The 13548-nt window shown below is 35.4% G+C and overlaps 2 protein-coding genes across 4 annotated transcripts in view; both read right to left on the bottom strand.

The window, feature by feature from the left end:
* The window catches only part of LOC107585589 (serine/threonine-protein kinase PAK 4-like), a 29226-nt gene extending 22460 nt beyond the window's left edge, over positions 1-6766 (bottom strand). For both annotated transcript variants that reach the window (XM_016272669.1, XM_016272670.1), the window contains exon 1: positions 6581-6766. The gene's annotated coding sequence lies outside the window, so the exon portion shown is untranslated. The remainder of the gene's footprint in view (positions 1-6580) is intronic.
* A 772-nt stretch (positions 6767-7538) lies between these two features.
* aifm4 (apoptosis inducing factor mitochondria associated 4) lies at positions 7539-12443 on the bottom strand. 2 transcript variants are annotated; one of them, XM_016272710.1, is made up of 20 exons: positions 12335-12443; positions 11970-12067; positions 11787-11886; positions 11533-11642; positions 11190-11299; positions 10697-10741; positions 10530-10605; positions 10081-10193; positions 9853-9939; positions 9678-9769; positions 9420-9550; positions 9233-9348; positions 9077-9148; positions 8925-8988; positions 8753-8829; positions 8565-8682; positions 8239-8337; positions 8072-8147; positions 7865-7969; positions 7539-7714 (listed from the first exon to the last, which is right to left on the bottom strand). In XM_016272710.1, the coding sequence occupies exons 3-20, from the start codon at positions 11852-11854 to the stop codon at positions 7681-7683; spliced, it is 1593 nt and encodes a 530-aa protein (XP_016128196.1). In that variant the 5' UTR covers positions 11855-11886; positions 11970-12067; positions 12335-12443; the 3' UTR covers positions 7539-7680. The 2 variants fall into 2 exon arrangements, with proteins under 2 accessions (XP_016128196.1, XP_016128195.1); XM_016272709.1 differs by having other exon boundaries at positions 11787-11868.
* Between the last annotated feature and the right edge of the window lie 1105 nt (positions 12444-13548).

The raw sequence follows: 13548 nt of genomic DNA, 5'->3' as shown, positions 1-13548 counted from the left end.
ATCGCTTATGACAATAACACATTGTCTTATGAAACAACAGCTAAACAAGCATTGATGTGATTTATTAGTTGCATCCTTATACTTTAGCTTTTTAGTGAAAGAAATTAATACTTTTATCCTTGGTGTGCACAAGACACTTGTTTAAAAAAATTATGAACAAATACTTTTTTTAATACTGAAATATCAGAAATAGAACAAAAATTGGTTATTGAAAAGTAAGAAGTATTGGTTGGGGGAAAAAACAATATTCTTCAATCTCTAGTGACAAGGCAATGTTGTCCAGCAATTTCCATGGAACAGATCTGAAATTCATATCAGAGCTCTAGGCGAAAAAAATGGAAACTGAAAAATTGGTCAGTCTCATACAGCCACTTTTCATACAAAATCAGTTTGAAGTCAATGTCATTCAAAAGCAATATTAAGTCAAATTAAGTAAAAAACTCCAAACATACCATAAGTAGCATGCAACATTTAATACCACACATTTGCTTGAAACAAAGCTCTAACTGAATTAATAGTGACATATTTAAACACCGACTTTAAAAGACAAAGTCAAACGCTAAGCAAATAAGCAGTAGCACGGGAGATTGCACATTATGAGTAACCATGTCCAGCACTAAAGTATTTAAGGAATGTTTGGAGTGCCCGGTACAGACTGCACCCCTGTCTGAATCTCCCATCACACCTCCTCGAAGCACACATATCCTGACAAACCCACAGCTGCTAGAAGTACAGGCACAAAGAAAGTGAAACTACAACCAACGGCGAACAGGAGAAAGCAACCCTCTACATTGCGAGTAAATCGCTCGCATATGCGACTAAATCTTCACTCTGGGCGACTAAATGATGTCTAATATTAGCCAATTGCTAATAAATTCTCAGATTTTACACGCAGCAAGAGAGGGAGAGAGAGAATTGACGCGCTACCTATGCGCCCTACATGTAAATGATATTCTTTGTTGTATTTTGCTGTCAAATTAACGGAGTTGCTTTGGAATTCTTCAGCCTTTAAGAACTACCGCTTTCTCCGGTAGTGGGCGGAACTAATGCGCAAACGGCAATCTCATTGGCTGGCGCTCACCTATTATCGTCCCTGTTTTGATTTCGGAAAATCAGTTCGAGCGAACGCACATAACCTGATTAATATTCATGAATCCAGTAGCTCATTAATCCTTGGTGCGTTTTATATTGTTCTTATTAGTAGAATTCGTATCATTATTATCTAATCAGTATTTTTGTTAGGTTTTCCCCCAATAGTTTTTTTTTTTTTTACAGAAACACTGACTGACCAAAAAAGCACCACCACCAGTCTGAAGTTCAGTTAAAATGACTAATATGCATTCATACATGGTTATCAAGTTTTAATTCTAATTACAATTTTACAAACAAATATATATATATATATTTATCTATTTATTTATTTATCAGTCTGGCGAGCAAACAAAAAAAATGTACTAGCCAATGGCGATTCAATTGCCAAGGTGTTCGTAGAGGGCTGGAAAGGCATGAGAGATACTAAATGACAACTCCATCATCTATTGAGTAACTTGTGAGAATGTCTTGTCACTCTTTATAGTAGTTCATCATAGGGATGGGCGATATAGCTAAAAAATGTATCAACGATATAATGTTTCATATCGTTCGGTATCGATAATTATTGACATTTTTTATAACCTTTTTCAAAACAAAAAGCAATAGAATTTTTTTTTTAATTTAACCACTGTATTTATAATTAACACAATTTATTGACAGAAACAACAAATATTTTTTGTTTTAACAATCAAACAAAAATTAAACAAATATCTAATTTCTAATGTTTTATATGCAGATTAAATGGGTATTTATTGTATAGGTCTAATTGTCTCCCAAGGCCACAGGAGGGTGCAATGATCAAAATGATGCAGCGCATTTAGCAAGTAACTCTATAAAAACGTGCATTACGTCTAAATTAACTCATAAAAATGGAATATAATTTCATAAATTGCATAAACAATGAACAAAACAGCATCATGTATTTATGCATTGCTTAATCCAAAGAGCCGAAGCGCCATTCACACAGACTGCATTTAAAAATATATGAGACGCAGTGAAAAGGAATAAACCTCCACAAATTCGTGACGTGTTTTCTAAAAGTTTAAACTGTGCATGGCTTTCTATTAGGGATGTAACAATTCACTCAACTCACGATTCGATTCACAATTTTGATTTCACGATTCGATTCGCAATTTTTTTTTTACAAAATGATTTACGACAAATTATAAATTAAATGTGTCCTTTTATTATTGCTTAGACAAAATGCTGCACATTTCTTTGTGAAATTGAAATATAACACTATAATAATATACTAATATAGCACTTGCATATTATTGCTCTTTTGTTGGTTTTGATTGCTTCTATTGTCCTCATTTGTAAGTCGATTTGGATAAAAGTGTCTGCTAAATGACAAAATTTAAATATAGGCTAATGTAAATGTAAATAACAAAACTAAATTGAAATTTTAAAACAAGCCCCAAATCAAATAAATAACACAAATAAAAGAAATCTCTTTATATAAACAAACTAAGGCTTTGTCTGTGCTCTTTCCATTTAAAATTAGAGGCAAACACTGCATTTTAATCATGATCCAAACAAAGATGCTGTATACATGCAACATGAGCAGTTTTTAATCTAAATTACACTGTATAATTTCGAAATTTGAAGCAAAAACAGAATGATTTGACTTCAGTTTTGTGAAACTATGCATAAAAAATATCTGCATGAAACAGCAGAGCTGAATGAGACGCAGATGCACTCTCTGCCAGCAGGAGGCGCTTAAAGTGTTTCCTGGTTTCTGCTGTAAACAAAGCAGCGCTGCACTTATGAACTTTAATATGCATTATACAGAAGCAAGATGAAAAGACAAAATACCATCTACACTTTTCTAAAGACAGTAAGTTCCCCTCAGACATGCATTCATATAAACTCCTGCCCCTAAATGAATCTCGATTTGTTTAGCATCTCAACCGATTTGAATCGTCACATATTTGAATCGATTTTCAACCGGCTCGTGGTTAATCGTTACATCCCTACGTTCTATACATCTGTGAGACGCGAGTGCAGCAGTCATTTGTCTGTCTAAAAAATTTGCTGAATATGCGTTCTGTGTGAATGGCTTGGTTTCGGTTTTAACCCATTCAAGATCTTCTCTGCATTGAGCTTCTATATTTCTCTAATATTTTAAAAGAATAAGGCAGCAGCGGCGCATCTCGTGGGCTAGACTAACAAAACATTAAAATGCAACAACGTCACTTACATCACCACATCTTGTGCGCCCTGATGCACACCTAACATTCAAATGCTTATTTTAAATGGGTCCTATTATGCTCTTTTACAAAGTCTTGATTTTGTTTTGGGGGTGTACTAGAACATGCTCTCATGCTTGGTGGTCGAAAAACGCATTATTTTTCACATAATTTACATGATTAAAATACCTTTCTCCCCATCCTGGCACAAACGGCTCGATTAGTTCCGGCTTTGATGAAGGTCCACCTTCCAAAAAACAAAATTTGTTGTGATTGGTTAGCTGTCCCAGTGCGTTGTGATTGGCGAACAGCTTAGACAGCGTTTCATTACTGCCACGCCCCTTGCTCCGTCTTTCAACAAAAACTTTTGAGCGAATCCGGCAGGCACTTTACTCCCTCGTGTTGTGGAAGCTGTCCTCAGTAAAATGCGCAGCACACAATAGCAAATTGGGGTTATAATGCTCAGGAACAGAGTTAAAAAATAAATTGCAACCACTGTTTCCTGACATCATCCTCTTTCGGAAGCCCAAACAAAGACGTTTGGGCACGGAGGTGAAGAGAAAAAATAAATAAATAAATAAATACATTTTAAAAAAACAGCGTTTCAGGCGGTCGCACATCGGACGAGAAGCGCAGCGTCGCGTCACGTCTTTAAAATTCAAATACATTATTTTCTATGAGTAGGCACACCGGCGGCGCCGTTCGGAGTCTGTCCGCAGCGCCCAGCTACGTCGTGTTGTAGTTGTAAGAATTGTTCTAGACATGCCGAAAATTTGAAGCTACAGCACAGCAGCTCTTCTTCGTGGTCTCGTCTGATGCACTCACTCAACCAAGCGTTCTATCCACAACCTCGCCCCTCCCCACCCCCCAACCATTCGAATTTCTGTAGGCGGGAATTATTTGTAATGATATTCCAATGAGCCGCTTTGTGATATCACAAAGCCCGGAAAACAAACGCTGCAGTCCAAACGAGTCGTTCGTTGTAGTCAAAAACTTTGAGATTTGTAACTTTCTAGATCTTTTTTTATGCCCAAACATGCACACTACCCACGGACTAAAATTTAAAAAGTGAAAAAGCATAATAGGACCCCTTTAAATTCGACTAATATTCATTCTTTATTCACAATCTCCTCATCACAGGCATGCACAGCACTCATTTCAGCATGTGTTCGTGTGTGCTGTCTGCGTCACTCATAGCACGTGCCTATATCGTGCGCTATATCGATCATTTTTTTCTATCGATATCGAAGAAGGTGTACCGTTGATAAATATCGATACCGTTTTATCGCCCAGGCCTAGTTCATCAACAAAGATAAAGGCAACATTCCAATATTTCATGTTGCACACACAATCACAGATAAACTAAAAGTGCCATCTGCTAAAAGTTAGTCTCAACTATTAGTCAGGAAAGAGCACAATTAATCCTACAAAAATCCTACTTTATCATACTTGTTAGGCCTATGAATTATCGAAACGATCAAAACTTTTGCTGAAAAACCTGTTGTACACAATCTACTGCATGCCTTCTATCGTCTAATAGTTGATCACTTTTAGCATGCAAAAGGCCTTTTAAGATAATTATCTTTTTGCTTTGAAATTTTTAATGCTATTTATAAAGTACACAAAAACTTTTATATTGTTAGTTATATCTCAAGATGAATAGAATCTTTCTAGCTTGTACTTATTTGAACAATGTCTAAAAACTTGGTATTACAGGCACTTCCTGTATCTGTTTGCCTCTTTAAGAAGAATCGCTTTATGCATCCCCCAATTGTAAATCGTTTTGGATAAAAGCGTCTGCAAAATGACTAAATGTAAATGTAAATGAACACTTACTCGACTGAAGCGGCTCTGGTTTACTTGATTATCCATACATCATCTTGCATAAAAATCATGTTAAAATGTGAGTATCAAATATGATACATCAGGCTTTTGAGGAATTTCATCTCTCAATCATCATTGTACTGCATTGCATTATATTATACGTTTTGCCCACACAATAAAAACTTCAGCTTTGATAATAAAACTAAACATTTCTACATTATCTTAATAGGACTAATTATTGGGTGATATAGTGACAACTGTACATGCATTTTATGCAAGTTGCCTGCTATACAGTTATGAAGATCTCACTGATTTACATTACAAGCTTTAGGAATTTCATGTTTTTTTGCCCATACGAGTTTCAGCAACTGTACCAAATTGCATGTTTTCTCATTTTTGTTCTCTGAATAAAACTGATTTGTTTTCCCCCTCCTTGAGTATGAACTTCATATTCTCACTATGCCATATTTGCCATACATTCCTGATGCATAACATGATACAAAACATAAAACACATGCAAACTATTTTTTTTAAACTGTCATGCTTTAGTTAAGGTCAAACAAGCTGACCTACGCTGAATATGTTGATAAATGATTAAAGAATTGCTTTACACCACTTAGAAGAGGCAGCTACTCTCTGTTAGATAATGTAAACTATGACTCTCATCATGCCATACATGCACTGAATCAACCAGAATCGATACTACAGGTGCAATCATACTGCCCACTCAGAACTATCGATACTAAACACGACTAATATACATAGAGAAGAAACGTCCACATTACACAGATAAATGTAATGTTACCTTTATCATGAGATTTTATGTAAAACAAACTTAAAAAATAGATTAGTTGCTGTATGGACAGTATCAGCATCACAACGTCTCATCAGTCCCGTTAAAAATTTTCCTCCCACACTTTGAGGAATTAACAAGCTCGAACAGAACAGCGAGTCTAATTCATTTGAGTCATTTGTGTTAACGTTAACGTACTTATTTGGTGTGTTATGTCACTGGCTGTAACGCATGAACACTTTAGCCAAACTTTTAGGTAGTTTTAGTCGCATTCTAACACTGATATAATGAATAATTTCAACCTTTCATGATAGCAATTCAGGAGCACTTATCCTTGATATATATCCTTGATCCTAGTCTGAGTGAAAAAAAGGGGATGGAATAACTTAATTGTAATATTTGCAAACTACTGTAAATCATTCTCGTCGAAACCTGAAAATACATGTACACTTAAATGACATTAAAAACAGAGTAACTTTATAGTTAGTATCTTTCATGACTCAAATTAATGTTTTGACACTGAGTAGCCTAAGCTACTCAGCTAGCTGTATGAAGAATTAGCTAAATTAGCACGACGAACAAACTCACAGAAACTAACGTTACAGGCTGACACAAAAACAACCTGCGCTGGCATACAAAACAACTCACGTTTGTAATACAAATCGCTTTAAAGACGTCCTACCTGTAGTGAGAAGTGTGTCTGGAGAGAAATCAACTTCATAGGGTCGGTGAAGTTTCTTGCGTGTAAAGTTAGCTTAAGCGAGCTAAGTGCACGTATATCAGTCACAGAAACCCGCACGAGCCCGTTGCTCGTGTTCTCTGCGCCATATTCACGCTCAGCCTTCATCCGGGGAACTGAACTGACCGTCGCGCACTGCCCCCAGACTGCATCCTCACAATGTGTGCGTCATGAATTATATATTATACATCACTGTAATCATGTCACAATAATCATTTCAGTTGTAAATCGTTCAGTAACATAAGCATAATAATAACTAACATAATGAACTATTTTACCCAAATTTGTATATGTGTGGGTAATTATTTAAACTTATTTTAACAAAAAGTCTTTGGTATAATTGTAAGTGACCACATGTAATAATTATGAAATTAATACAATTTTAAAATATTTAAAATTACAAAAAGTATAGAATATGAGTAATACAATAATTAAATATGATATATGAAGTTTAAATTATTATTTAGCAATATTAGTATTTAAGTGTGTTAAAAACACCAGTTGTGACACCTCAGTAGATGTAAATCCTTATGATGTTGTCAAGACAGCTTTTCTAGAATTATCCATTATCTGTCCATTTTTATGTTGCAACCAATAAAACAATGTTGACATTGAAGAACAAATTATCTGCTTTGGATTATTTTCTCAGTGTGCATTACACATGTGTGGTGTGGTGTGTGTGTGTGTTAAGCATTTGTGTCAGCAGAAACTTTTATTATACTATATATATATATATATATACACACACACATATACAGGCATTGAAGAAAAAGAAGAAGAAATAATTTCCTGCTGGCACAAATGCTTATCCAAGTGCTACAGCTGGTCTTCAGCTGTTTCTGAGAATAACTGCACAACAACTGTTTATTCCTTCCAGGAAAAAAAACAACATTTATGTGGGAAAAGCTTATATTGAAGATAAAACACAGTACCAATCTGTTTTTGTTACTGAAGATAAGCTATAGGTCAGTCAGTCAAATATAATGACAGATGGACAATCTGTAATCAATACAGTCATTGAGGTAAGTGTTGCCAAAGCACTTTCATGGGAGCTGCAACCAGCTGAGGTCATCAGATCTGTGAAAGCAGAACAAAATCCTGTATTATATCCTCCAAACAGGCTTCACTTTTGAAATGCATGCAAATAAATTCAAAAATAGCTTTTGAATTCATAGTTCTGGACTATGGATACAATGTGTTGAGGGTTTGTAACTTATTGATACTCACTGTGCCTGAGCCTTAGTGATCCTCTTCCCCATCAATAACATTTCTGCCAACCTTGCGACAGCAGGGTCAAAGTTCAAGCTGGCAGCTGCAACAACTTCTTCATCTCTGGATTATAATATAAACAGTGATGAACGAAGAGCGATCCTAATTTCAAGATATAAATCATTTGATGGACTTTTAAGGCTTCTTCATGAACTATTAGCTTACTTGATATAAAATGCCAAGAATTTTCTTTCCTCGGTGCTTCCTTTGAAAACAATGTCAGTGTATCCTTCCCCATAGCCTAGAAGAATTAAAATAGATGAAGAGTTAAAATGGTTTTATTAAAATAATATATTTGCTCAGAGAAGGGATATTTATCTTGGAATGATCACCTGTATATCGGATACTTTTTCCCAACAGCATGGTCCAGAAGTATGGCACAGTATTTATCACAACCTGTTGATTCAGCATGCTTAAGCCTGCAATTCTTCCTGTTGAAGACCACAACCACATATTTTACACATTACCACATACACTACAGGAATGACTAACAGAAAGAACAGCAGAATTGTTTGGTAGAAATGTAAAAGTCCTGATCATTTTAATTTGTCCTTGTTTAATAAATGTATTGAGAGTATTTATTTTCTTAAAAATCTTACTGACCCCAAACTTTTGTATTTTTGAACATTCAGAATCTGATTATTATATCATGTGGTACCGTGAGCTTGCGCCAATTGCCAGTGTCCAATATTGACTCTCTTATGGCCAACCAAAGGAAGTGGAAAGGACACCACATCTCCAGCAGCAAAGACATCAGGAATGTTGGTTTTCATGAACTGCAAAACACAGCTAACATTAAAACTGCTATATTTTATAATTCAAGTTAATTATAAAAGTTAAAGTTACCTTGTCAACAACAACAGCACTGCGTGAATCAATTTCCACAGATGTTTCCTTAAGGAAATTAGAGTTGGGAATGACACCTTTGAAAGAAAAATAGATGCATTTGTTAGAAATGAATGTCTTTGTTTCAGTGACAACAACAAAACTGCTATGGCAAAATTGTTTTTGTACATACCAATGCCCACAATTACAATATCCGCTGGAAGGACTTCACCATTTTTCAGAACAACTTCCTTAACCTAAACAATTGTGTTAGATAGTTTGTTTATGATGCACTGATATCAGCTCTATGATTGTTTAGTAATGCAGTAATACGCTGCTTTTTACCTTTCTGTTTTCACCCCGGATTTCAGCCACACCATTACTTGTATAGAACTTCACGTTTTTCTCTTTCAGCATCTTTAAGAGGAGGTTAATTACTTGTGACTGATGGTGTATAGCAGTAAATCAAAAAACTAAGAAAATACCACAATGTTCTCTGACCTGCATTGTCATTTTTCCGATATCTGGACCCAGTGATGACTGGAAAGGAAACTTACTGCTGCCAATAACAGTGACGCTGTCTGCCTTGTCAGACAGATAAGCTGCTACTTCCATTCCTGATAATTGATAACTGAATGTCATAATTTGCAATAATGTTCATGAAAGAATACTTTTGTTTTCTGTATACCTATGAATGAAGTTCCAACGATGATGGCCTTGTTGCCGGCACTCATTTGATGAATTTCTGTGGCGTCCTTATAGCTCTCCAGCAATTTCACATTTTCAAGTTCAGCACCAGGGCACTGCAGAGGTCTGGCCCTAAAAACAAAAGTACATAATTCATCATCGGATTCTGCATCCAGATAAAAGGTCCATATGTCTATCACTACATATGGTGCTAAGCTTTTTTATGAGACGTTTATGTAAAAACAAACTATGATTTTACCTGCCACCTGTAGAAATCAGGAGCTGGTCATAGTGTTGGTTGGTGCCATCACTGAAAGTCAGAGTTTTAGCCTCTGTGTCAACAGATTTTACCTTTGAGGGACAAATTATTGTTAATGCATGTGATCCCAGAAATTATCCTAGGAAAATAAGTAAGAGATATAAAAGAAACTCACCTCTTTTTTAGTCCACACATCAATTCCATGCTCTTGAAGGAAATCATTCTGTCGTAGCAGCACCTTTTCAATTTCAATGTTCATTGCCTAGATGGGTCCATGAACACACCACAGCTTCATTAACAGTAAACAAGAAACTACACTGGTTTGTAAATTCAATAAGACAATGGGGAGCCATTCAAATCATATAATCTAGTTTTGTTTCATCTATGGTCCATGGATACCCACCTTGCTAAGCTTGGTCTTATCCAGAGGAAGCTGCTCATCTATGGTAACCATTATAATTCTCCCTTCATAATCATTCTGGCGAAGGGTTTCTGCACACTGCAGTGAAGCAGGACCTGTAAAATACAAACACTCATAAATGTTGCATTGCCTACCATGACAGACTAGAGGTCTACAAATGTATTCAGGCCATGGCGGAAAGACTTGTACATCGCAATTAAATTTTATTTAATACTTTTAAATGTGTATGGAACAATGAAACATTTAGCTGAACTTGCTTTCAATTAACTTAATAATGCATTTTAGTAAACATATTTTTATGAATTTGCTGACCCCATGCAGTACACCACAAAACCTCTAGGGTGATGAACATCCAAAGATGAGGTGAAAGGTATTCTTGCATGAAATAAGCATTTAATATATAAAGGTTTGATAATGTATCAATTCCTCACCTCCTCCAATCAGAACAACCGTGTGACTTACTCCAGGCACTCTACCACTCATTTTCTTAACACGCTTTTTCAGTTTCTAAGAAACGCCAAAAAAAAAAAAATTTAATAAAACAGCAACTAATCTTGTACTGAACCATAAAATAAAATCATAATAGTATGAGACTAACCTTTTTATCAGTGGTCACATAAACTTTACCACCCTCAACTTTGACCTTAACAGAAAAGGAAAAATAGATTAATAATAATAATAATAATAATAATAATAAACTGATAAAGGTTTCATTCATAATATATGGGTAATTCCATGAAATACAATATATATTGTAATAAGTATATGACATTTTTTTTATTTCTTAAGTCACATTACAATACAGTTTTAAAAATAAAGGTTCCAAAAGCTAGCTGGTTTTTGCAGTAATGCCATAGACAAACTATTTTTGGTTCCCCAAAGAACCTTTCAGTAAGCAGTTTTTTAAACAAACCATTATTTTTCTTAGTGTGAAGAACATTTTAATAACCTGAAGAGCCCTTTTCAACTAAGGACCTTTTGTACAATAGAAAGATTCGATGGATGTTAAAAGTTCTTTATGGAACCTTCAAAATAAAAAAAAACGTTTTTTTTTTTAAAAGTGTATTCAGTCCTGAAGTATTTAATCATACTTTGTATTTAGGCAGACAATCCAGTCCAGGAAATTCTTCAATATCCCCAGTTTTAGTATTGAAACACGCTCCATGAAATGGGCAACGAACTCGATCTCCAACCAATGCACCTACAAGCATAGCACTGTTTTTATGATCGTTAGAAACACAATGCCACTGTAGACTTGAAAAAATAAAGGCAATGTAACCCGATAGTTCACATGAATGACAAAGGTGAAGGACTCAGAATGATGAATTGAAGAAACAAAACATGCTTTCGTTGTACAGTGCTAAGTAAACATAGGGCAGGGTTATGTATTGTACTGTTTGTGTCAGACTGAGTCATTATAAGACTATACTCTACCTTTGATAAGTGGGGCGCCATAATGAGTGCACAGACCACCCACAGCAGTAAATTCTCCATTATTGCGCACCAACAGGATTTTATTCAGGTCCACCTCAACCTCTTTCATTCTGTAGGACAAACACAAGTGACATGGTGCCATATTAAATAAACAAACAGTATTATTATTATTAATTTATAATTATATAAAATAATTCATACAAGCATACAAGTCTCAAGTTCTTTTTTTTTCTTTGCAAAACAAAAATACTTACTGTCCATCCTGCAAATCCGACACTAAACACACCATCTCCGTGATCTCATCACACTGCTTTGTTTCCATTGTCGTTTAATCCGCTTTTTAAGAAATACCAGCTAATTAGTAATGAGAATACACGAGAATGTAACAAACGTTGTCACTGTTCAACAGGTGCATTTCAAACATCAGTGTGTACTACCTCTATACAGCAAAGCACGTCTGGTCAATCAACTTCTACTGCTGTTTACCGTCAAGAATGGAAGTGTATAGTTCAAGTGCACAGTATTCACCGCTATTCTGTAAAACAAGATGCATCACTAGGGAAAACTGCGCGCGGCATCATCGCAACGCGCTTACACAAGAGATTGTGCATGAGAAGTAGCAATACAGTTATTCATTTTTTATAAGTAAAGCGCATTGCCAGCTGCCAGTTGCTTCGCAGAATACTGAAACAGAACACCCTGAGCCGAAATGACATTTAACACAAGATATCACGATACATATACCGGTAGGCCTATTTGTACAGTCGTCCTCGCGTACTTTATCATTTTCCTCATTTCTTACCTGTCTAGACGATATTCTCAGGTTCGCAAACTGCTACCTGTCCGTTTCTTTGCGGTCCATTCAGGATAAACTAGTTAAACCGCTGCTGACACCTCATCGTGACACAGCAGCGGCGAAGCTGTGAGCCAATCAGCGCTCGTGGCGGTGACATTAAAATGTGCGTGTGAAGCTAGTAATGAGCCACTTCTGTAATCTAACTTCTGTTTCTTCTGTGCACTATAGACGATATGTGTGCTGTTATCAAAACAAGTAAGTATTTGAAGATTGCTATTAGCATAATTCTTTTTAATGCTATTATGAGAGAGAGAAAGAGAGAGATTTTTCCCAATTCAGATTCGAAATTCATTATATTTGGGGGTGCATAGAGTGCATAAAATGTATTTTTCTAAAAAAAAACAACAACAACTGTAATATATAACAATAGTGTAGCATTAAGTAGTAGTAGTATTTGTTAATAGTGATCATCTTTCAGTGACAAGTAAAATATTTCTAGTAAAATAAGTTTGATATCGGTATAGTACAATATGTGATATATTTTCACCCTCATGTCGTTCCAAACCATACAGAACACAAAATGAAATACTTTGAAGAAGGTTGCTAACCAAACAATTTTGATTATCGTGGACTTCCACTGAAGTGAGAAAAAAAGATATATAAATATTGTGCAACACAACATGTCTTCATGAAGAGAACCACAAGATGTCGCTCGACGCCACTGGTTGAATTAAATGAATGAAATACACTTTATTGTCCCCACAGGGGAAATTTGTGTTGGACTCGAGGTGTTTACATTGACAAGACCATTGGATCCATAAATATCAATATACACACAATATGCACATAATTCCTATACTCACCCTAAAAAAAACAATCATTCATCATATAACATTTTAATTAACATGGGTATAAGAGACTTTTTAAAACGATTATACCTACACATTGGAAATCTGTACCGTCTTCCAGAAGGCAACAATTCATATTCTGTATGCTATACAGAGGCGGACAAAGTACTCAACTTCATTACTTGAGTGAAAGTACAGATACTGCTGGTCAGCTATTACTCCATTACAAGTAAAAAGTTGTAAAGACAGATTTTTACTTAAGTAAAAGTACAGAAGTACTTGCTTTTAAAAGTACTTAAGTACCAAAAGTAAATTTCCTTTTTTATGTCAATGCACTGTTTTATTGTTGTACGTAGTACTTGCAATACCTCC

The sequence above is a fragment of the Sinocyclocheilus grahami genome, unplaced genomic scaffold (genome assembly GCF_001515645.1).
Source record: "Sinocyclocheilus grahami isolate Dianchi unplaced genomic scaffold, SAMN03320097.WGS_v1.1 scaffold72.1, whole genome shotgun sequence".
Lineage (NCBI taxonomy): Eukaryota > Metazoa > Chordata > Actinopteri > Cypriniformes > Cyprinidae > Sinocyclocheilus > Sinocyclocheilus grahami.
Note: the sequence above shows the minus strand (reverse complement) of the source record. Positions and strands in the feature narration are given on the sequence as shown.

Bases quoted from the DNA above. Each gene is read 5' to 3' on its own strand.
- aifm4 (XM_016272710.1), bottom strand. From the start codon at position 11,854: ATGGAAACAAAGCAGTGTGATGAGATCACGGAGATGGTGTGTTTAGTG. The intron at 10,606-10,696 runs GTTAGTCTCATA...GGCGTTTCTTAG, and splicing joins ATGTGACCACTGATAAAAAG to AAACTGAAAAAGCGTGTTAA. The intron at 7,970-8,071 runs GTAAGCTAATAG...ATTATAATCCAG, and splicing joins TTCTTGGCATTTTATATCAA to AGATGAAGAAGTTGTTGCAG.